The 26266-nt window shown below is 39.6% G+C and overlaps 1 protein-coding gene across 2 annotated transcripts in view; it reads right to left on the bottom strand.

Moving 5' to 3' along the window:
* Window positions 1-202: 202 nt before the first annotated feature.
* The window catches only part of DYNC1I1 (dynein cytoplasmic 1 intermediate chain 1), a 381788-nt gene continuing 355724 nt past the window's right edge, over window positions 203-26266 (bottom strand). For both annotated transcript variants that reach the window (XM_056518938.1, XM_056518939.1), the window contains one exon: window positions 203-1411. In XM_056518938.1, the coding sequence (XP_056374913.1) occupies window positions 1304-1411 (108 nt within the window). In that variant the 3' untranslated portion in view covers window positions 203-1303. The remainder of the gene's footprint in view (window positions 1412-26266) is intronic.

Below are 26266 nucleotides of genomic sequence, written 5' to 3'. Positions count from 1 at the left end.
AGGGACTGAAGGTGTGTTGACAAGTTCCCTTCCAGTACTGGCCAACCATACCTGGACCTTATTATTATGGTACACAAGCTGTTGATTAAAATTTTACATGGAGCAGAATAATCCCGTTTACAGATTCATTAGTCATGGGCTAGCATGAACGTCTGGTGTTGCTTGGGGTCCAGGGGGTGATATTCTATATTTGTTCCCCCCCCCCCCCCCCCAATAACTCACCATTTCACATGTTTTTGTTACTTCCACCTTGTGAGGGAATGTTGAGAGCAATTACAGTTTTATTGTATTTATTGGGTTCTCTGGAACCTAGACTATCCCCACTTTAAGATACATCTTCAATTTTTGGTTCATGTGGGTGGAAATGGTCATACCTTTAAAGTTTGAAACCCAAGCGCATTGGTCACACAGGTAAGATCGGCTCATCTGTGTGAATAGTTGTGCTTCATAATGTGGTCATCCCATTCACTTGAGCAATGAGGCTGCATATTGGCATGGGTCCCAAAGGTTGGACCTAAACCAATCAACTATTGATGGGCTCTCAAGTACAATGGTTTTTTATATATATATATATATATATATATATATATATATATAATAAAAGTTCCTTTGTGCCTTGCAAAAGCTTTGATTTTGTATTCTCATTAACATAGAGCAACCTTTTTCATTGTTGTCCCTGATGTACTTTTTATTACCTGCCAAGAGTGGGTGAAGGGAAATGACTATCGTTCTGTGCTCATTTCTGACCGATCTATGTGGTTGTTTCACGCTTTATCAACCTGTTTTCCTAATAAACTAATTTCACTCATTTAGGAGTAACTTCTCCAGTGTTGACTCCTATGAACAAGATCATGGAGCTTGTTGCCTGCCATGTTGTGCTTTGTGGCACAAAGCCACCACCATCACCATGTTTTGGAAGAATATGAATGTCTCAGGCCTGAACAAACCTGTGCATGACTCATTCTGCAATATGGAGCAATTCTTAGTGGATGAATATGTATATAAAAAAATGTTAATTCTAGGAATAACTGGCGTGCTGGCTATGATATACTGCATTTAATTAAAATACTGGCACACAGTGAAAGATTTGTCGACCAGGGAAGGACAGGAGACGAGTGTAGATTGTCTGCACAATATGGAGAGACGACAGGATGTCTCGGCTGGGCTGGGCACTATATAAACAAGAAGCTGAAAGTGGAGCTGGACTGGCGGCAATTTGAAAGATCACAGCAAAAAATAATGGAGATACCGGTACATTCAGTTACAAATAAATACTGTGCTGCTGGTGGCGTACATTGGGCAATCAGGTTGACAGTTCTCCAGATTCTTCTTCCCCATCACCTCGATTGGCACGAATCTCGACCAAAGTACGGGCAAGCCGGCCCCATTCATCACTGTGTGGAACAGCAAACTGCAGAGAGAAAAGAGGAGAGATACAAGCGCTGTTTACATTGTTTTACACGTAAAGAAGAATTCTGAGAATTTACTGATGGTGTTGAGTTAGATGTAGAAAAAGCTGCAGATCCCTTAACAGGAATATTTAGCATTATGATTTTTTAATTATACAAGATTTAACAGGTTACAAAATGTAAGCCTTATCGAGGGAAGGCTTAGGAAAAGAGAAATACAATGTACAACAATCGTACAGTAATACATAAATACATCAAAAGAATATCGGTGCCTAGGAATACTGTTTTGTAGGTGAAAGTTGTCTTTAATAATTGTGTCATGCTTACCAAGGATCTGTGCTTGTGTTGGTGGTTAATGGCCATGTCCTGTGTCGCCATGATGCTTCTGGCTTATTTTTGGGAACTGGCTACTTCCTGTTTCTGTAGCCTCCCTCAGACTACAATCCTGGATCTTTTGTTACAAGGTGGCAGGTGAGTTATTTCCCTCCCACACATTGGATACACCACACTATTGCAGCACAGCACAACCTGACACACAAGCTGCGGATCAGTGCGATGATGAATGCACGCACATGTGCGCCGGTAACATCAACAGGGGGCTGACTTCACACACAACAAACAAAGCAAAAACCCCTTTCATCACCTGGCCTGTACTGTCTTGGGCCGCACAGCAAGCTGGGAAAGGTCTGAGGCAATACTCTTTTTGTAGGCAGCAGTAAGTGAATTTCAGGGGGGGGGGGGGGGGGGGGGGAAGACAAATTCGATACCAGCCACCAAACACAGATAAGTGAAGTTTATCAGTAACTAGACTGACTATACTGCCCAATCTTACATTCGAAGAACCAAAAATTCCAGAATACCCTTTAAAGCTTGTGACAAGTCTGCAGTGGTACGGCACATACAGTTTCATCTCTAAATCTTGTCTTAATTCACCCTGAATACCCTACAATTTTCCTTCAAGTCAACCTTGGAACGTTTAGCCTCAAGCAATCTACGTGCACAGGTATTTTGTGTGATCATTTTGTAATTATTCTCCTGAATGTTGGCCAAATCCCCTCCTATGTAGCAAATTATCTTATATCTTTTGCCAAGTTATGAGACTTAATCCTCTGACCCCAGATCATACAGTAGCAAACTCCAGAGCAAAACACAATATGTACATTAGACGTGTAAAGCCAAAATTCTGAATTGTTATTGGTCCCATAAATGATGTCAGATAATCAGTATTTTATTGCTTGTGGTTACTGCTCACCCAAAGCATAAAGCAAGTTTAAGAAAACTCTGCAGCAGATTTTCCTGATGCTCAAAGTCCCACAAACCAAAACCAAATGTCAGCACTTCTGTATCCTTAACTCTCCAGTCACAGAACTGCTCCACCCTTAATTTCTTATTCGAAGATTCTCATCTCACACAAGGATACAATCCTTTCTGCTATTGTCCTCTATCTATGGTGATGTACTCTTCACAAGGGATCTTTGGCCATCTTAGTAACTTTTTGATATGGGTATTGGAATACTACCCGAGTCTACATCGAAGGACGCTCCCCTACAGTTCTAGATGGCTTTGAGGTTTGGTTCAATGATGACATTTGAAAATGAATGTGAACCAGCCAAGCAGATCTTCGACTAAATCAAGCTGTTTAGCAAAAAAAATTGGGAGACAGGGAAAAGACTACTACAAAGGTAGAGACTGTAGCATGCGCCGCATGAAAAATTTGGTACATCTTCCTGGTACAGCATACTTTTAATTATTCCACCTCTGGGCAGGCTTACTTTTACACCAATATATAACGGCGTACATCAATAAAAAATCGGGGACATTTTGCAGTGTGAATTAGTCACTTCCCTATTCTCGAGACTTTATAAAACTGTCTAGTGAACTGTAATAAGTGTTTTAAACATAAAATTAATCAGAAATTTCCCCCACTATGAGAAGATTCAACTCAATGGAGAAGACTGTGATGCTTGGGAGAGAATCAAGTGGGTGACCAGCCCTAGGACGGATTGAGTCAATCACAGATGTATTGAAACATCACTGCTATGGCCAACTCTATTGTCTTGACTTGGGATCTAACAGCTAAGTATGCCAAAGCAAGATCATAGGAATGTAGAGATTCATGTTTTCACTCATCACTGATCAACTGTGCACAACCATCGTATAGGGGTATGTCCATTGGAGCATCAAAACTTAGCAGGTGCTATTGTAGGATGTTTCATTCTATAAATATGCCCATGGGTGTCGTCTTAGTCAGACCACCTGCACCACGTCTAGTAAATAGTCAATCACAGCTTGAGAACACTTCGATGATAACCATAGAACAGTGATCTCCAAGCGGAGACACTCAGCCTGTTGCAACATTACCCAACCCTGGGTAAAGCTCTAACTGGAGTTGGTGGCCTTGAGGTGGAGTTTTCCTTCAAGAAGAATTAGTTTTTATATGACAGAGCTCTGTATTTATTCGGAAAAAAAAAACCTAAAAGGTGTCATTCTCCCTGTTTTTATATTTTATCATAATTAAATTTAGCAAATGAGGTGACCTGCCAGACAGTCTTACCGCTGTCTGGCCGCACATGTCACAGTCCTTATCCCTTGTACCTTCTACCAGTCATGTCTCACCCTTGAAATTAATTTTCAATGTAAACTTTCTGAAGGCTTTCCCTGTTTACAATGAAAATATTGCAGAGACTCTCAACGTGACTACATGCTTCATTGAATGAAGACATCAAATTACGCTAGTATGAAAAGCCATATAGCTGTAAAGTTAGGCGCCTGGTTATTTGCGTACTGTACATGGAATCAAAACCTTGCAATGGCGCTCCCATACAACCCTTACAGACAATAGCATTGTACATGGCAACCAATAACATTAGGAAAATAAATTGAATTGAAGTCTTACATGTGGCCTACTACCTAGATGGAAGGGCCCAACCCAGTCCTTTAGGCCACCAACAGTCTAGGATAAAAATGTTTCACTGTTCTGTTCCAATGGAGGAACTCAAATAACCTGGAATTTTAGTGGGCGTTGAGGACTGGTTGGGGACCACTCGACTAGATGATATCTCAATGGGGTAAACAAGTCCTATTCTCTTCTACTCCCAGCCAACTGGGGTCTCGTGACTCGCAATGGAACGAAATCTGTTTCTAAGAAGGCAACATTCAAGTCTGTTAAACTCTCTCAGATTGACACTTCAGGACAGTTATACCAAAAAGGTAACCTTTAAAAGTGAATTTCTAAGATTCGGGAATGTGTATTAAGTTCTATTAAAGGAACTTTCTATTTGAAGACTTATATTGTGGATACGGATATAGTTTGCTACCAGTAACCACCCCTCCCCAGTTTATGGTCATGCGGTTAGGTTTCCTATGACGAAGACACATAATGGGATTATCATTTGCAGTACGCGCATCATTAATTCTATATGTGTTATACTGTGCCTGCCAAGCACACTTCAGTAGACGGCCAAGATATATTTCACCCCTTTCTAAATGCCAAAACTGACTTAAGGAAATGTAGTATGATGATGTCATGACAACAACATACACATTTCCGTCAGAGGCGTGTGTCAGTTGTGGACGGAGTGTCGTAGAATTTTTACAGAACTTGAGTTTTCAGGTGGGGAGGTTCTTCCCCCCCCCCCCCCCCTGTTTATTGCTCTCGGGGGTCCGATTAATCATAGAGCGAGGCCAGTACTGATCGGAGAGTGGTGGATTCATAGATGAGACAAGAAGTTATTTATAGAGCAGGGAGTGGCCGCTCGCACCCATTCAGTAATTTGAAGCTTTAATATGTCAGCATGAAACATTTTTTGGCATTACTTGTCTACCAAGGGCTAAATTCACAAACCCCTTTGGAAATCCCTTATGTTGTCGGTGACTCTCACACCAGAGGTTAATGTGTTGTGATAAAAATGTGTAAAACATGGTAAATATTATTAAAGTTCTGAAAACACCTATTTGATTTCGTATTGTGTAACCTTTTTATAACTTTTGGTTTCATTGGTCTTTTGTAACATTTTATCCCAATGAACTGTGTTACCCACTGGCATAGTGCGGCGGACTATACAACATGGCAGCCTGGGTATCCGCATGTGCCGATACTGCTTTAGCAAGAGTCAATGTTAGCTAATATCTATGGAGCCTAGCCACAGACTTTTGCAGGGCTGCCCTTGTGTGAAACATGATCTATTGGGTGCCAGCTATATTATCGTAGAGAAACCTCAGGAAATATGTGACACTAGAGGAGCTTATTCACCTAGATCTACACCTACCTCTTCCCTGTGACATTAAAGGAAATCCGCAGTGAAATAAACATAAGTGTCTGATCGCAGGGGGTCCAAATGCTGGCACCCCCTGCGATCTCATGCACGGGGTCATGGCATGACACCATGGCCAACACGCCTATTCCATGTTCTATGGGAGAGGCGGGGATGCAGCGTTTGGGAATCCCCACCTCTCCCATAGAGCTGTATGGGGGGATCCATCAAGCTCTGAGCTCGACGACATGCGCATTAGCTGGCGAACAGCACGGCAATGCCGGGGCCCGGTTCGGGAGATGGCGGGGGTCCCAGCGGTCAGACCCCCTGCGATCAGACACTTATCCCCTATCCTGCGGATAGAGGATACATTTATTTCACTGCAGTTGTCCTTTAAAGGAGTATGCCGACATTAGACATAAGTAAACAGATATAAATGCTGCAAAAGCATAGAGTATTGCTTACCAATCTGACCCAGCTCGGGGTATTAGTCCCGTTCTTTCTGGTTGAGGAGTTGCTCAGTGCTATAATTCCCAGAATGCATTGCTTTCCCTCAGCTTTTTATCACTGTCCTTTTTACCCTGCTAACTCCCTTCTCACAGCACTCCTGCCAGTTAACCACCCAGAGCCGCAGCAGAACATTTCATTTCACAGCAGACTATTGCATAATCAGTGATGTTATAGCACCTGCTATACATTCTCTGTCTGTTCCTCCATCCTATGGCATCATTTATTACAAGGCAGCAAGCTATGCTTTATGTGTATGTGATAGGGAGATGGTCAGGTAGGTTGTAGGGGCTGGTCACAAATTTTATATCACCCCGGGGGTGGCCAAAGAGCACAAAGACCAGGTCCAGCAATGCCTCCTGAGACAGCAGAGGATCATGTGTTGTCTCCTGAGAAAGGGAGGAGACCAGGAGCTTCTGAGACAACACCACACTGACAATGAGAGGACTACACAACTTCCTGTCAGGAGAGAGGGAGGAACTGGGAAGCTGCTGTGACAAAACCACCATGACAATGAGAGGACTACACAACCTCTGCCTGTCAGAAGAGTGGAAGCTGTAGACAACTCTATGCTGGCAATGAGAGGAGTATACAACTTCCTGTCAGGAAGGAGAGAGTTCGAGACAACACCATACTGACAATGAGAGGTATACACAACTTTGGATCCAACCCAGTGAGTGATGTCCACCCTCGTGTTTGTTGTTTTGTAGATCTTATTGTTTTTTGCCTTGCAAACTAGCACTCTGCCTATAGGTGATGCCCGCTCTGCTATTAGTTTGTGGGAAGTTCAGACGTCCCCAATATCATCTCCTCACTTATATCTTGGACCTATGAGATGGTGGTTTTGGGATTTCCCCAGTATTTGGCATCACACACTAATTGTTGTTTATTGTCGCCTGCCTCACACAAGCAGCAATGACATGAATCAGATGAATGAGAGATCACGATACTCCACCCTTCATTTCTGTGCACTTTATGGAAACACAGCTGTGAAATGGTAAGAATCATAACTTAATAGAATTACCCACCATGAAAAACAAACGTTTAACAGTAATTAAGGATCCTGTAAAATAGTATTGGTAATGACATTCACATAGTGTTATATAAACAGACGAAAGGAGGACGGCGGCCAGCGGAGGATCAGCTTACCAGCTAGGGTACGAGACTGTATTGGGGGGGCGGTTGGCCTTCATTACCCTTCCCTTCACCCCAGACAAATAAGAAACTACCTGGAGATAAGTCCCTTGTACATAAGAGGCAGTATTATAGTAGTTATATTCTTGTATATAGGAGCAGTATTATAGTAGTTATATTCTTGTATATAGGAGCAGTATTATAGTAGTTATATTCTTGTATATAGGAGCAGTATTATAGTAGTTATATTCTTGTATATAGGAGCAGTATTATAGTAGTTATATTCTTGTATATAGGAGCAGTATTATAGTAGTTATATTCTTGTATATAGGAGCAGTATTATAGTAGTTATATTCTTGTATATAGGAGCAGTATTATAGTAGTTATATTCTTGTATATAGGAGCAGTATTATAGTAGTTATATTCTTGTATATAGGAGCAGTATTATAGTAGTTATATTCTTGTATATAGGAGCAGAATTATAGTAGTTATATTCTTGTATATAGGAGGCAGTATTATAGTAGTTATATTCTTGTATATAGGAGCAGTATTATAGTAGTTATATTCTTGTATATAGGAGCAGTATTATAGTAGTTATATTCTTGTATATAGGAGCAGAATTATAGTAGTTATATTCTTGTATATAGGAGGCAGAATTATAGTAGTTATATTCTTGTATATAGGAGGCAGTATTATAGTAGTTATATTCTTGTATATAGGAGCAGTATTATAGTAGTTATATTCTTGTATATAGGAGCAGTATTATAGTAGTTATATACTTGTATATAGGAGGCAGTATTATTGATGTTATATTCTTGTATATAGGAGCAGTATTATAGTAGTTATATTCTTGTATATAGGAGGCAGTATTATAGTAGTTATATTCTTGTACATAGGAGCATTATTATAGTAGTTATATTCTTGTACATAGGAGCAGTATTATAGTAGTTATATTCTTGTATATAGGAGCAGTATTATAGTAGTTATATTCTTGTATATAGGAGCAGTATTATAGTAGTTACATTCTTGAATATAGGAGCAGTATTATAGTAGTTACATTCTTGAATATAGGAGCAGTATTATAGTAGTTATATTCTTGTACATAGGAGGCAGTATTATAGTAGTTATATTCTTGTATATAGGAGGCAGTATTATAGTAGTTATATTCTTGTATATAGGAGGCAGTATTATAGTAGTTACATTCTTGTATATAGGAATATTATATTAGTTATATTCTTGTACATAGGAGCAGTATTATAGTAGTTATATTCTTGTATATAGGAGCAGTATTATAGTAGTTATATTCTTGTACATAGGAGACAGTATTATAGTAGTTATATTCTTGTATATACGAGCAGTATTATAGTAGTTATATTCTTGTATATACGAGCAGTATTATAGTAGTTATATTCTTGTACATAGGAGACAGTATTATAGTAGTTATATTCTTGTATATACGAGCAGTATTATAGTAGTTATATTCTTGTATATACGAGCAGTATTATAGTAGTTATATTCTTGTACATAGGAGCAGTATTATAGTAGTTATATTCTTGTATATAGGAGGCAGTAATATAGTAGTTATATTCTTGTATATACAAGCAGTATTATAGTAGTTATATTCTTGTATATAGGAGCAGTATTATATTAGTTATATTCTTGTACATAGGAGCAGTATTATAGTAGTTATATTCTTGTATATAGGAGGCAGTAGTATAGTAGTTATATTCTTGTATATAGGAGCAGTATTATAGTAGTTATATTCTTGTATATAGGAGCAGTAGTATAGTAGTTATATTCTTGTATATAGGAGCAGTAGTATAGTAGTTATATTCTTGTATATAGGAGGCAGAATTATAGTAGTTATATTCTTGTATATAGGAGGCAGTATTATAGTAGTTATATTCTTGTATATAGGAGCAGTATTATAGTAGTTATATTCTTGTATATAGGAGCAGTATTATAGTAGTTATATGTGTCCAAAGAGAGAAGGGAAAAAAAGTGGCACCAAAGAGTATATATCCCTGTACAATAATGAAATCCTGAGGCAATGCATAAAGGGCTATCCGGATGATTTGGGGTACTGCCGTACCTGGGGGTGCAGGTGTAATGTCAGATAACATAAACCATTGAGGAGGAGAAGGTAGAAAGACCGCACTCACCCACTGTACTTGCTGGTGGATTGCAGATTTATTCAAAATGCAGAAAACAATTCCATATGGTGGAGGACGTGGAGGGAGAAAAAAAGCCAAACGGACTAGTTTCGCGCCAGCCGGCGCTTTCTCTGACTGGGCTAGCCCAGTCAGAGAAAGCGCCGGCTGGCGCGAAACTAGTCCGTTTGGCTTTTTTTCTCCCTCCACGTCCTCCACCATATGGAATTGTTTTCTGCATTTTGAATAAATCTGCAATCCACCAGCAAGTACAGTGGGTGAGTGCGGTCTTTCTACCTTCTCCTCCTCAATGGTTTATAGTAGTTATATACTTGTATATAGGAGGCAGTATTATTGATGTTATATTCTTGTATATAGGAGCAGTATTATAGTAGTTATATTCTTGTATATAGGAGGCAGTATTATAGTAGTTATATTCTTGTATATTGGAGGCAGTATTATAGTAGTTATATTCTTGTATATAGGAGACAGTATTATAGTAATTATATTCTTGTATATAGGAGACAGTATTATAGTAGTTATATTCTTGTATATAGGAGCAGTATTATAGTAGTTATATTCTTGTATATAGGAGCAGTATTATAGTAGTTACATTCTTGAATATAGGAGCAGTATTATAGTAGTTATATTCTTGTACATAGGAGGCAGTATTATAGTAGTTATATTCTTGTATATAGGAGGCAGTATTATAGTAGTTATATTCTTGTATATAGGAGGCAGTATTATAGTAGTTACATTCTTGTATATAGGAATATTATATTAGTTATATTCTTGTACATAGGAGCAGTATTATAGTAGTTATATTCTTGTATATAGGAGCAGTATTATAGTAGTTATATTCTTGTATATAGGAGGCAGTATTATAGTAGTTATATTCTTGTATATACGAGCAGTATTATAGTAGTTATATTCTTGTACATAGGAGCAGTATTATAGTAGTTATATTCTTGTATATAGGAGGCAGTAATATAGTAGTTATATTCTTGTATATACAAGCAGTATTATAGTAGTTATATTCTTGTATATAGGAGCAGTATTATATTAGTTATATTCTTGTACATAGGAGTATTATAGTAGTTATATTCTTGTATATAGGAGGCAGTAGTATAGTAGTTATATTCTTGTATATAGGAGCAGTATTATAGTAGTTATATTCTTGTATATAGGAGCAGTAGTATAGTAGTTATATTCTTGTATATAGGAGCAGTAGTATAGTAGTTATATTCTTGTATATAGGAGCAGTAGTATAGTAGTTATATTCTTGTACATAGGGGCAGTATTATAGTAGTTATATTCTTGTATATACAAGCAGTATTATAGTAGTTATATTCTTGTACATAGGAGGCAGTAGTATAATAGTTATATTCTTGTATATAGGAGCAGTATTATTGATGTTATATTCTTGTACATAGGAGACAGTATTATAGTAGTTATATTCTTGTAAAGAGGAGCAGTAGTATAGTAGTTATATTCTTGTACATAGGAGTCAGTATTATAGTAGTTATATTATTGTATGTAGGAGCCAGTAATATAGACGTTATATTCTTGTATATAGGAGGCAGTATTATAGTAGTTATATTCTTGTATATAGGAGCAGTATTATAGTAGTTATATTCTTGTACATAGGGGCAGTATTATAGTAGTTATATTCTTGTATATACGAGCAGTATTATAGTAGTTATATTCTTGTATATACGAGCAGTATTATAGTAGTTATATTCTTGTATATACGAGCAGTATTATAGTAGTTATATTCTTGTATATAGGAGGCAGTATTATAGTAGTTATATTCTTGTATATAGGAGGTAGTATTATAGTAGTTATATTATTGTATATAGGGGCAGTATTATAGTAGTTATATTCTTGTATATAGGAGCAGTATTATAGTAGTTATATTCTTGTGTATAAAGGAGGAAGTATTATAGTAGTTATATTCTTGTATATAAGAGCAGTATTATAGTAGTTATATTCTTGTATATAGGAGCAGTATTACAGTAGTTATATTCTTGTACATAGGAGCAGTATTATAGTAGTTATATTCTTGCATATAGGTGCAGTATTATAGTAGTTATATTATTGTACATAGGAGCAGTATTATAGTAGTTATATTCTTGTATATAGGAGCAGTATTATAGTAGTTATATTCTTGTATGTAGGAGCAGTATTATAGTAGTTATATTCTTGTACATAGGAGGCAGAATTATAGCAAAAATGACTAGACTTGAGGACAGGGAAGGTGGACCAGATCTTGTGCGGGGGGGTTTTCTTAGGTGTTCACAGGGGCAACGACCGTATCACGCTCGGTCGTCGCCCCGGGTGAACACCTAAGAAAACCCCCCGTACAAGATCTGGTCCACCTTCCCTGTCCTCAAGTCTAGTCATTTTTGTACCTGAAGAAAAATAAAGAAGTACCTGTCTGCAGCATATGAAGTGATGAGTGCTCCGTTATTTTCTTCTTTATGGGACTGATTTTCTGTTATTCACTATATACGAGAAGCACCACCTGAACAGACAGGCTACCTACAGCACTAGACGAGGCTTACCGAATACGCACCTATCTGAAAATGCCATTAGTAGTAGTGCCAGGAAATATCCTACTTTGAGAGTGGACTAATTTACAAATGTGTTTAACTTTCTGGCACCAGTTGATTTAAAAAAAAGTTTTCCACCGGAGTACCCCTTTAATGGTAGGAAGACAATGTAATAGAGCAGCAGGAAATGCTAGCAGAATGCTTGGATGTATAGGGAGATGTATAAGCAGTAGAGAGAGAAAAGTGCTCACGGGTGTATAGGGAGAGGTATAAGCTGTAGAAAGAGAAAAGTGCTCATGGGTGTATAGGGAGAGGTATAAGCTGTAGAAAGAGAAACGTGCTCATGGGTGTATAGGGAGAGGTATAAGCTGTAGAAAGAAAAGTGCTCATGGGTGTATAGAGAGAGGTATAAGCAGTAGAGAGAGAAAAGTGCTCATGGGTGTATAGGGAGAGGTTTAAGCAGTAGAAAGAGAGAAGTGCTCATGCCGCTGTACAGAACACTGGTGAGACCTCACTTGGAGTATTGTGCGCAGTACTGGAGGCCGTATCTCCAGAAGGATATAGATACTCTAGAGAGAGTTCAGAGAAGATACTAAACTAGTACATGGATTGCAGGATAAAACTTACCAGGAAAGGTTACAGGACCTTAACATGTATAGAAGAAAGAAGAGACAGAGGGGATATGATAGAGACTTCTATATACATAATGGGAATCAACACGGTAAAGGAGGAGAGCATATATAAAAGAAGAAAAACTACCACAAGAGGACAGAGTTTTAAATTAGAGGGGAAAGGTTTCTGCAGTAATATCTGGAAGTATTACTTTACTGAGAGAGTAGTGGATGCATGGAGTAGCCTTCCTGCAGAAGTGGTCGCTGCAAATACAGTGAAGGAGTTTAAACATGCATGGGATAAGCATAAGGTTATCCTTCATATAAGATAGGGATAGGTATAAGGATATCCTTCATATAAGATAGAGATAGACATAAGGCATTCCTTCATATCAGATAAAGATAGACATAAGGCTATCCTTCATATAAGATAGGGATAGACATAAGACTATCCTTCATATAAGATAGGGATAGGCATAAGGATATCCTTCATATAAGATAGGGATAGGCATAAGACTATCCTTCATATAAGATAGGGATAGGCATAAGGATATCCTTCATATAGGATAGGGATAGGCATAAGGCTATCCTTCATATAACATAGGGATAGGCATAAGGCTATCCTTCATATAAGATAGGGATAGGCATAAGACTATCCTTCATATAAGATAGGGATAGGCATAAGGCTATCCTTCATATAAGATAGGGATAGGCATAAGGCTATCCTTCATATAAGATAGGGATAGGCATAAGGCTATCCTTCATATAAGATAGGGGTAAGCATAAGGCTATCCTTCATATAAGATAGGGATAAGCATAAGGCTATCCTTCATATAAGATAGGGATAGGTATAAGGATATCCTTCATATAAGATAGGGATAGGTATAAGGCTCTCCTTCATATAAGATGGGGAAAGGCATAAGGCTATCCTTCATATAAGATAGGGATAGGTATAAGGCTATCCTTTATATAAGATAGAGATAAGCATAAGGCTATCCTTCATATAAGATAGGGATAGGCATAAGGCTATTCTACATATAAGATAGGGATAAGCATAAGGCTATCCTTCATATAAGATAGGGATAGGTATAAGGCTCTCCTTCATATAAGATAGGGATAGGCATAAGGCTATCCTTCATATAAGATAGGGATATGCATAAGGCTATTCTTCATATAAGATAGGGATAGGTATAAGGCTCTCCTTCATATAAGATAGGGACAGGTATAAGGCTATCCTTCATATAAGATAGGGATAGGTATAAGGCTCTCCTTCATATAAGATAGGGATAGGCATAAGGCTATCCTTCATATAAGATAGGGATAGGCATAAGGCTATTCTACATATAAGATAGAGATAGGTATAAGGCTCTCCTTCATATAAGATAGGGACAGGTATAAGGCTATCCTTCATATAAGATAGGGCCAGGGACTATTCATAGGATTCAGATTATTGGACAGACTAGATGGGCCAAATGGTTCTTATCTGCCGACACATTCTATGTTTCTATGCTGAGTAGTGGGGGTAGCAATAAGTTTTCATGGCTGCCAAGATCTAAAAAAAAAAAATAAAAAAAAGCCATGTCTTCCATGTGTATGTGCATATTAGGCCGCTGCATAAAAAGTTATGTAGTGATGCAAAAAAACTTTTTTTTCTATGTGAAAGTAATAAAAAAAATATATATATATAAAAAAAAACTGTCGTGTCTGGTATCGGTGTAAGTGTAATGACCCACAGAATAAAGTTCCTATATTATGTGCACCATACAATGAACAGAGTGCCAGCAAAAATATATAATTCCTTCAAGGGCTGCATTGAAAGAAAAATAAAGTAGTTATGCGTCTCGGAACGCGGCAATAAAAAAAAGTGAAAAAACTGTGTTCTGGGGTCGGAGAAGATCGAGGCGTTAACAGAAACAAAGTATCCAGAATGTAAATGTATGGGGTTATTATATAGCAAGTAATTGATGACGGGATAAGACCAGATGAGACAACCTCGCGATCTCCAGCGCTAATGTGTTAACTCCATTAATTATGGTGCTCAGCCTAATACCTACGTATAGCGGTAATGGTTATCATACTGTACTTAAATCATTAGGACAATGTACGCCGTCCCCACAATTAAGCCGAGCTTCGTTTTAAGGCTTATTACAAGGATAATTATCCCCGACTCATTTAGCGGATAAAACTTCAAGTGCAAGTAAAAATTATCCCGGCTTTTTTTTTCATAATAGCAATATTATGTATAAGGACGCGGCGGGGGTGACATTGTGGCGCTCTGACACACGCACCTGGAAAACTACCGTTATAAGAGGGTCTCGGCTACATAAAAAAAAAAACATAAGAGTCGTCACGAACGGAATAAAAAAATACGAAGAGCGCAAACACGAACGGAATAGAAATGGCCGTCATTATATGGAAACAAAAGAAAACGTGATAGTCCCTAAAAATGACGACTGCTACACCAGGGTCCCCCCAACCTGTCCTCCTCCAACTGTTGTGAAGCTAGAACCTCCATGCTGGAAGTTGTAGTTCGCAACAGCTGGAGATATGCAGGTTGGGCAGCGCTGCTTTGGCGGAATTTTATAATTTGCCTGTATCTATGTGGGGGACAGAAAGCTCTGTATTGGAAAAATAGAGATGTATTAAAGGGGTAGTCCAGTGGTGAAAAACTTATCCCCTATCCTAAGGATAGGGGATAAGTTTGAGATCGCGGGGGGTCCGACCGCTGGGGCCCCCTGCGATCTCTCTGTACGGGGCCCCGGCTCTCCAACCAGATAGCGGGTGTCGACCCCCGCACGAAGCGGCGGCCGACACGCCCCCTCAATACATCTCTATGGCAGAGCCGGAGATTGCGGAAGGCAGCGCTTCGGCTCTGCCATAGAGTTGTATTGAGGGGGCGTGTCGGCCGCCGCTTCGTGCGGAGGTCGACACGCCCCCTTCCCGCGGGCTGTCGGGGCTCCGTACAGGAGATCGCAGGGGGCCCCAGCGGTCGGACCCCCCGCGATCTCAAACTTATCCCCTATCCTTAGGATAGGGGATAAGTTGTTCACCACTGGACTACTCCTTTAAGACATTACTTAAAGGGGTACTCCACTGGAAAACATTTTTCTTTTAAATGAACTGGTGCCAGAAAACAGAGTTGTAAATTACTTCTATTAAAAAAAATCTTAATCCTTCCAGTACTTATCAGCTGCTGTATACTACAGAGGAAGTTCTTTTCTTTTTGAATTTCCTTTCTGTCTGACCACAGTGCTCTCTGCTGACCCCTCTGTCCATGTCAGGAACTGTCCAGAGCAGGAGATTGCTATGGGGATTTGCTCCTACTCTGGACAGTTTCTAAAATGGACAGAGGTGTCAGCAGAGAGCACTGTGGTCAGACAGGAAAAACTGCATGGAGCATACTGCATCTTATAAGTACTGGAAGGATTAAGATCTTTAAATAGAAGTGATTGACAAATCTGTGTAACTTTCTGACACCAGTTTATAAAAAAAAAATAATAATAATAATAATTCCAGTGGAGTACCTCTTTAATGTGTCATTTTGGACCCATTGCTAAAAAAAAAAATAATAATAATAATGTTAATCAATGGAACAGAAAAAACAGCACCACACATGTCCTCAGGTTGTTTGTGCTATTACAGGGTTGGTGCTGTTTTTGGAAGAAATGTTTTGAGCTAAAGGGGTACTCCAGAGGACAAAGCATTTCAAATCAACTGGTTCCAGAAAGTTATACAGATTTGTAAGTTACTTGTATATAAAAATCTTAATCCTTCCAGTACTTATCAACTGCTGTATACTCCACAGGAAGTTGCGTAGTTCTTTCCAGTCTGACCACCGTGCTCTCTGCTGACACCTTTGTCCATGTCAGGAACTGTCCAGATCAGGAACAAATCCCCATAGCAAACCTATCCTGCTCTGGACAGTTCCTGACATGGACAAAGGTGTCAGCAGAGAACACTGTGGTCAGACTGGAAAGGACTACACAACTTACTCTGGAGCATACAGCAACTGATAAATACTGGAAGGATTAAGATTTTTATATAGAATTAATTTATAAATCTGTATAACTTTCTGGCACCAGTTGATTTGGAAACCATTTTTTTTCTTTAACTAGGTCATTCGTGGAGGCCAAACCACAGGGAAACACATCGATCACAATAATTGGGGGGACATGTAGCCTCTGCTCTCGCCAAGAAGGGCTAGTTAACGTCTATCTTATGGACAGGGGATGCCCCTTAGGTTGAGAAACACCATGTTAGATGGCCGACCTCTTCCACAGCACAATTATCTACAGAAAATCTTTGTTTCTTCTGCCCGTTTTCATTGGTTCCCTTCCCTTCTTATCCTACTGTTGCAAATTTGCATTCTACAGCAGGGGGCAACAGTGAGCCCCCCATAGTCTGATGTATTTAGTAAAAGATGCAAGAGGGAACATGCCGGCCAAAAAATCAAAGTTGCGTGAGGGTGGAAATCTAAATACACTAATGCATTTCAATGCAGATGTAATTTATATATATATAGATAGATAGATAGATAGATTGTATATATATATATATATATATATATATATATATATAAATATTTCTACATATATATATTTATACATACATATATAAAATGTATCGTATGTATGTATATAAATGCATCGCGTTCCTCTCATCAATGACCTCAGTGCATCTGACTTCCACAACCAGCACGATGGCGCTCTCTGAGATACCGTCTGTACAGTGTCGCGCTTCACTCCGGCCATGATGACAGATTTATATCCAGTTGTATTTTCCTTTCTCAAATTTTGCGCTATGTCATTTTTCCAGTCTTTCGCGTACAAACTTTCGACACCAAGGAGTCACCGCTGTGACTCATTGGGCCACAAAGTGTATCAAAGCCGCTTATGGATGATGTGCGGTATATACGGGACAGTCGTATTGCGCTAAGTAGGAATAGGCTATGGTGCGGGACAAAATTCTCATTATAGATACATGAATGTCTATGGAGAGGAGACAAGCCGGTGAACAGCGCAACAAGGGTCGGGAGATAATGGGTGAAGATTTTTTTTTTTTTTTTTATGTTTAGGATAATTTTTTTTTTTTTTAAATCTTTGAATACCTTGATGAAAATATGGAAGGAAAATCAAAGAAAAATTGTGGAAAAAACAAAACATTTAAAGCAGTGTTTCCAAACAAATGTGACTCCAACTGTTGCAAAACCACAATGCCAAGCATGCCCAACAAATGTAAAAAGTCCACAAAAAAGTGAATTGAAAGAACAAAAAACAAAACAAAATTAGATACTCTATAAAAACAAGAAACAATGAAGATATTTAACAAACAATATGAAATTTTAAAAATATAAAAAAGTTAAAAACTGAAAAGTCAATAGAAGTACTAAATAAAAAAAGAGGAAAAAATAAATAAAAAATTAAAACAGTTGACAAGCAAAAAAGAGGGAAAAAGGATTTTAGAAAAAGAGAGAATAATAATAAAAAAAAAAACTAACAAAATTGTCAATTGCAATATTAGGGGGGGGGGGGGGGGGGGGTGAAATTCCCAAAACGAGAGTTGTCAATAATAAAAATAAATTGAATAAAATAAAAAATATAAAAAACAAATAAAAGGCAAATAAAATATAAAAAATAATGCAATTTGAAGAAAAAAAAAAGAGTAAAAATATAGCTGCAAGCAGTAATACAGGTGGCCAAGCTGCACTGCCGGGGTATAGCACACGATTGCTGTGACCCCTGATGGTGGAGAAGGGGATGGTGGACGTGTCTGCTTATATCCTAGATCCTGGACATGTGTGTTTATATTCACATTGTTCTTATCATTAATTTAAGAGGAAACTAAGTTTGCAGAATATTGCGCAATCCAATATGGCCGCCAAACCATGTGATCTATGGAGGTACAGAAAGTGATCATGAACACGTGTGCTTATTTTCACATTGTTCTGACCAGCAGTCTCAGAGAAAACTATGTTTGCAGAATATTGTGCAATCCAATATGGCCGCCAAATCTGGTGATCACTACAGAAAGTCATGACAAACACGTGTGCTAATTTTCACATTGTTCTTACGAGTAATTTAAGAGAAAACAATGGCCCTCATTTACTATTGCAAACCCGACCGTGTTTTGTCGTGTTGTGCGCCAGAAATTCTGTCTGCACCAGATTTTGCGCCAGAATTGAAAAAACCCAGACTAACTCTCCATTTTGCTAAGAAAACCCGAAAAAGGGGCGTGACTGCATAGGAAAGGGGTGTGGTCTCCTAATGGGGCATGTTCCCGACATTTTCACAAAAAAACAACATATTTACTAACGTTTCCACATAAAATGTGGTGGATTTGACATGAGGAAAACCCTACAGGTCAGAACATGTGTAAAAACTGTAGGGAAAGTGGAAAATGTAGGGAAACCTTAGTAAATACCGTGGGAAATAAATTATAGGGAATTAAAACCCACAAAGAAACCTACACAACACTCTTAGTAAATAAGGGCCACTGTATGTAGAATATTGTGCGATCCAATATGGCCGACAAATCTGGTAATCAATTGTGGTACAGGAAGTGATCACAAACATTTATGCTAATTTTCAAATTGTTCTGACCAGTAATTTCAGAGAAAACCACATATGCAGAATGTTGCGCAATCCAATATGGCCGCCAAATATGGTGGCCAATTGTGGTACAAAATGTGAGTAATCTACCATTGAGCAATGAAATATAACGCTTAGATTAGCAGTGTATATATATTACACACATTTAACAAACTGCATATCATTATTAATGCTCTCCAATGTTATTGGCGAGCGGTGGCCATATTGATTATGCAAATGAACGGCTTTAACAAACTTGTTACAGGAGGTAACCATGAACATGTCTGCCAAATGATACGTTATTCTAACAAACGGTTTCAGAGAAGAAGATGCTTGTGGAATATTGCGCAATTCAACATGGCGGCTAAACCATGTGACCAACAGACTTGTAATTAACAAGTCATAATTGTGATCACAGTGTAACCAAATATAACAAATTTTAAATCAGTAACTTTAGAGATTGAAGAAATGCAGAGGTTTCAAAAACGTGCCGTTCACACCAATATGGCTGCCTTGTGACCTATGACCTTTATGTTACAACAGGTTATGCACAGTACTGGGCTCTAACATTGGGTAAAATTTCAGGAGTTTTGAAGGAACATTGAGGCAATTACCGGCATGTTACATAAAGCCCCATAGAAATAATAGGAATAATTAATTAATATGGCCGCCGAACCATATGGTTGAATGACGTCAATTAACCATGTATGAGTCTCGGTCACAGTGTAACCGTACACGGATATTTGTATTTCTGTATTGTCACCTAAAACAAGATGGCTGCCAGCTCATGTGACCTATGACCTTTATGTTATAAAAATCTAAAGCACAATAGAGTCCTCTGCCATTGTGCAAAGAAACGTAGGTTTTTAATTAACACTTCACATATTACACACATAAAAAAAAAAAAGTGCATTAATATTAATGCTATGTAAATCCTATTGGCGAGTGGTGGCCATATTGATTATGCAAATGAACCGTCTTTAACAACCTTGATAGTACCAAGGTTGTTAAAGACGGTTCATTTGCATAATTTGTATAATTTGACATGTTTACGGATACCTCCTGCACCAAGTTGGTACCGGAGTTAACCGTAAACATGTCAAATTATACGTTATTCTAACAAACGGTTTCAGACAGCTGTCACGCCCCCTCCCATAGGCTTGCATTGAGGGGGCGGAGTGTGACATCACACGGGGGCAGGGCCGTGATGTCACAATGCTCCAGCCCCCGTGATCGCCAGTAATCAGACCCGGAGCGAACACGCTCCGGGGACTGATTATAACGGTGGGCTGCGTGGAAAATCACGGGGGTCCCCAGCGGCAGGACCCCCGCGATCAGGCATCTTATCCCCTATCCTTTGAATAGCGGATAAGATGTCTTAGCACCGGAGTACCCCTTTAACCCATTTTGGCCTTAATGGGGTACTCCAGTGGAAAACATTTTTATTTTTTTTCAAATCAACCGGTGCCAGAAAGTTAAACAGATTTGTAAATTACTTCTATTAAAAAAAAATCTTTACCCTTCCAGTACTTTTTAGCAGTTGTATGCTACAGAGGAAATTCTTTTCTTTTTGAATTTCTTTTTTGTCTTGTCCACAGTGCTCTCTGCTGACACCTCTGTCAGTGTCAGGAACTGTCCGGAGCAGCATAGGTTTGCTATGAGGATTTTCTCCTGCTCTGGACAGTTCCTGACACGGACAGAGGTGTCAGCAGAGAGCACTGTGGAACAGACAAAAAAGAAATTTAAAAAGAAAAGAATTTCCTCTGTAGCATACAGCTGCTAAAAAGTACAGGAAGGGTAAAGATTTTTTTTTTTTTTTTAAAAAGAAGTCATTTACAAATCTGGCACCAGCTGATTTAAAAAAAAAAAAAAAAAAAAAGTTTTCCACCGGAGTACCCCTTTAAGGGCCCAGTCAGTTTTTGTTTTTGCACTTTCGTGTTTTTTCCTCCTCTCTTTCTAATGATTATAGCACTTTCAGTTTTGCACCTACAGACCCGTATAAGGGCTCGTTTTTTGCGTCACCAATTGTACTTTGTAATGACATCACTTCTTTTACAACATAATCTGCGGAGAAACTATAAAACTTATTTGTGGGGTGAAATGTAAAAAAAAAAAACACGCCATTTTGTAATTTTTTTGCGGACTCCGTTTCTACGCTGCGCACTTTTCGGTAACAATGACGCCTTATCTTTATTCTGTAGGTCCCTAAAATTACAGGGATACCCAATTTATGTAGGTTTTATTTTATTTTACTACTTACAAAAATGATAAACTACATGCACCAAAATTAGAATGTTTAAAATCTTCTGACCCCCTATAACTTAGGATGCGTTCACACGGTCAGCCGGACCGTTTTTTTTCCCCGTTTAGGTTCCGTTGTTGCTGCTTGTAAACTGATTACAAACGGTTGTAAAATAATCCCATTGATGTCAATGGGATTTTTTTTTTACAATCCTTTCACATCCGTTTGCGCTAATTTATTTATTTATTTATTATTTAATTTATTATTTAAATATTTTTTTTTTTTTTACGGGAGAAAAGACGGTGCATGCGGTATTTTTTCTCCCGTCAAAAAAAAAAATGGATACAGTAAATTGAACATTGAAGTCTATGGGAAATGGATGAGACTTTAACATTATCCGTTTTCTCAATCCGTTTTTTGATGCGATCAGAAAAACAAAAAAAAAAAAATTTGGTTTTATTAACGGAACAATAACTGATAAAAACGCACAACATCCGTTTGCATCCGTTATTGTCCATTCTTTGTTTTGTTTTTTTTTGACGGGAGAAGAACGGGACGGGTCTAGACGGCCGTGTGAACGCAGCCTTAGCCTGAACATGGTAAAAAAAAAATTTATAATAATAATAATATCTATAAAATACAGGAAGTTCCACATGGCGGAATTAACGAGCGAAATCCGGTGGAAATATTCAGCTCGGAAATTCCGTTGCAGGAGAGTTCTGTTGTTTTTCAATGGGATTCTGCTGTACCGTGTACACTTCGGAATTTCCGCCGCAGAAATTCCGATTCCAGCCTTCGCAAAAAGAATTTGTGTCAATCCGCTGGAAAATGCATTGGCGTCTGTGGAGACGGCGCATTTCCCATCAGACATTCCGCCATGTAAACATAGCCTTTGTAAACAATAAGATCTTGCAGCAGTGTTTCCCAATCAGGGTGCCTCCAACTGTTGCAAAATTACAACTCTCAGTATGCCCGGACAGCCGTTGGCTGTCCGGGCATGCTGAGAGTTGTAGTTTTGCAACAGCTGGAGGCACCCTGGTTGGGAAACGCTGTCTTACAGGATGTATCTGCTTGCGTCCCTATGACAACACTCACTGCCCTCTTACACTAGTAGCTCAGTGGTAGTGGTCGCTTGTTATAGGGCATCTAGACCTAATCGCAACTCAATCAGATTTCTACTCTGAAGCCCAATGACACTCTGATCAGGAAGTGTTGTCATAGGGACACGGCATCAGAAACTTACCTTCTTAAGGACTTGGAACACGAATAAGATTAAAACACCCCAAAAGGGCTTCATCCTGTTATTACTAATGTATATGGCTAGCCAACGGCTGTCCGGGCATGCTGAGAGTTGTAGTTTTGCAACAGCTGGAGGCACCCTGCTTGGGAAACAATCTTACAGGATATATCTGCTTGCGTCCCTATGACAACACTCACTGCCCTCTTACACTAGTAGCTCAGTGGTAGTGGTCGCTTGTTATAGGGCATCTAGACCTAATCGCAATCCAATCCGATTTCTGCTCTGAAGCCCAATGACACTCTGATCAGGAAGTGTTGTCATAGGGACACGGCATCAGAAACTTACCTTCTTAAGGACTTGGAACACGAATAAGATTAAAACACACCAAAAGGGCTTCATCATGTTATTACTAAAGTATATGGCTAGCCAACGGCTGTCCGGGCATGCTGAGAGTAGTAGTTTTGCAACAGCTGGAGGCACCACGGTTGGGAAAAAAATCTTACAGGATATATCGACTTGCGTCCCTATGGCAACACTCACTGCCGTCTTCCACTGGTAACTCAGTGGTAGTGGTCACTTGTTATAGGGCATCTAGACCTAATCGCAACCCAATCAGATTTCTACTCTGAAGCCCAATGTCACTTTGATCAGGAAGTGTTGTCATAGGGACACGGCATCAGAAACCTGGCTGCTTAACGACTAGGAACACGAATAACATGAAAACAAACTGAAGGGGCTTCATTACTTTATTACTAAAGTTTATGGCAAAATTAATTTTCTTTATATATTTATTTTATTTATTTATTTATTACCGTAAATTCATTTTATTGTGATCCAGAGCATTGACTTCTCATTGGCCGATAGTAAAGAATGTTTATTATTACTATTATTATTTATTACGAACGCCAGATTAACGGACATCTGCAGCAGATGCGGCGATGAGGGGTTGTTTTTATTTTTTATTTTATTTTATTAATTTTTTTTCCTTACAATGTAAAATTCTCAGCTGGAGACGGACGTTCCGGAACACGGACTCTATTGCAAGTTGCTCATTAGCCGCAGCGTGAACCGTCCGAGCCGCCTGCCCAGAAAATGTGAATTTTGTAAGAAGTAATGGGCCGCGTTGAGCGCCTTTTTCCATCTTGATATTATAACGTCCCGGGCTGTCACTCTCGTCGGGGGGTAATAGCACGTAACACATGGATCTGATGATCTGCAGCCACTTTGGGGGGGGGGGGACTGATATTCTAATGAAAAACATGATAATGGTCGGACGGAGCTGCCCGGAGCCCGCCTTACCCCCCTGCTGAGTTCAGCTGACTTAAAAGACCGGGCCAGTTCAGTAATAGTCAGGGACGCTTAACAACCTCCATAAAACCAAGTCATTACATTTACGGATTTCAAAAGAAGAAGGAATTTTTTTTTCTTTCTGCAGACATACTGTAAATACACGAGATATTCCGGAGCCGCGTCTCCTGACGAACCATATAAAGAGCTAATAAACTCCAATGGTTACATCTCATTATTCATGCATCCTGCAGGAGAGAGCGTGCGAACAGCGAGCACCACCGGCTGGGCTATGAGGGTCCTGGGTGCCCCCCCCCATTCACGTACTTGTCAGAGAGATTCTAAGAAATGATAGGCTCGTGACTTTCTCATACGCCCGCCCCCCGTTTATGTAGGACGTGCCCCCTAACCTTTAGGCTTTTGAAGTAGTGACAAATGACATTGAGTCTCAAAATGAACACAGACGACAGACCAGACCCCCTAAACTAATAAGGAAACCAGAAAAAAAATTCATATAGACCACAGACCCTCATAACTAATACAGAGACCAAACCGCTTCAGTTAACAAAGATCCCAGACAAAACTAAACAAAATGAGAACCCAGACTCCTTAAAGGGGTACTCCACTGCCCCAGTGTCCAAAACATTTAGTTCCGAATGCTGGGTATGGGCTGCGGGGGTTGTGACGTCACACCACGCCCCCTCAATGCAAGTCTATGGGAGGGGGCGTGACTGACGTCACGCCCCCTCCCATAGACTTGCATTGAGGGGGTGTGATGTCACGGCTCCCGCACCCAGCGTTCTGAACTAAACGTTCCGGACGCTGGGGTAGTGGAGTACCCCTTTAAACTAATACAGATTCCAAACAAGACCTCCCAAAGTAAAAGGCACCCCAGAAAAGATATCCCAGAACCCAGGTAAGACACCTAAAACTAATGCAGACACCAGACTCGCTAAACTAATACAGATTCCAGGTAAGACCCTCTGAACTATTGCAGGACCTAGACAGGTACACTTAAACATATACAGACCCCAGAATAGACATCCTAAACTAATACAGTCCACTGACCAGACTTCTTAAACTAATACAGACCCGAGAAGACCTCCTAATCTAAAACAAACCCCAGAATAGACCTCCTTAAATGGGTTCTCCGGTGCTTAGACATCTTATCCCCTATCCAAAGGATAGGGGATAAGATGCCTGATCGCGGGAGTCCCACCGCTGGGGACCCCCGGGATCTTGCACGTGGCACCCCGTTTGTAATCAGTCCCGGGAGCGTGTTCGCTCCGGGTCTGATTACCGACCACAAGGCCGGCGGCGTGTGACGTCACGTCTCCGCCCCCGTGTGACATCACGCTCCGCCCCTCAATGCAAGCCTACTGGAGGGGGCGTGCCACCTCCCATAGGCTTGCATTGAGGAGGAGACGGGGCCGTGACGTCACAATGCTCCGGCCCCCGTGATCGCCAGTAATCAGACTGCTCCGGGGACTGATTATAATGGGGTGCTGCGTGCAAGATCACGGGGGTCCCCAGCGGATAGGGGATAAGATGTCTAAGCACCGGAGAACCCCTTTAAGGAGGTCTATTCTGGGGTTTGTTTTAGATTAGGAGGTCTTCTCAGGTGTGTATTAGTTTAAGAAGTCTGGTCAGTGGACTGAATTAGTTTAGGATGTCTATTCTGGGGTCTGTATATGTTTAAGTGTACCTGTCTAGGTCCTGCATTAGTTAAGAGGGTCTTGCCTGGAATCTGTATTAGTTTAGGATAGGGGATAAGATGTCTTAGCGCCGGAGTGCCCCTTTAAAGCAAGATCTGGATGACCAAGAAAAATCAGACAGAACAGCTCGCAGGATTGTGAGAAAAACTATTCAAAACCCACGTTTGACTGCATAATCCCTCCAGAAAGATCTGGCAGACACTGGAGTTGTGGTACACTATTCCACTATAAAGAGATACTTGTACAAATATGGTCTTCATGGAAGAGTCATCAGAAGAAAACCTCTTCTACGTCCTCACCACAAAAATCAGCTTTTGAACTTTGCAAATGAACATATAGACAAGCCTGATGCATTTTGGAAACAAGTTCTGTGGACCGATGAGGTTAAAATTTAACTTTTTGGCCGGAATGAGCAAAGGTACGTTTGGAGAAGAAGGGGAACAGAATTTAATGAAAAGAACCTCTGTCCAACTGTTAAGCATGGGGGTGGATCAATCATGCTTTGGGGTTGTATTGCAGCCAGTGGCACAGGGAACATCTCACAAGTAGAAGGAAAAATGGATTCAATAAAATTTCAGC

The sequence above is a fragment of the Hyla sarda genome, chromosome 5 (assembly GCF_029499605.1).
Source record: "Hyla sarda isolate aHylSar1 chromosome 5, aHylSar1.hap1, whole genome shotgun sequence".
Taxonomy (NCBI): domain Eukaryota; kingdom Metazoa; phylum Chordata; class Amphibia; order Anura; family Hylidae; genus Hyla; species Hyla sarda.
This window is presented reverse-complemented; position numbering and strand designations above follow the sequence as displayed.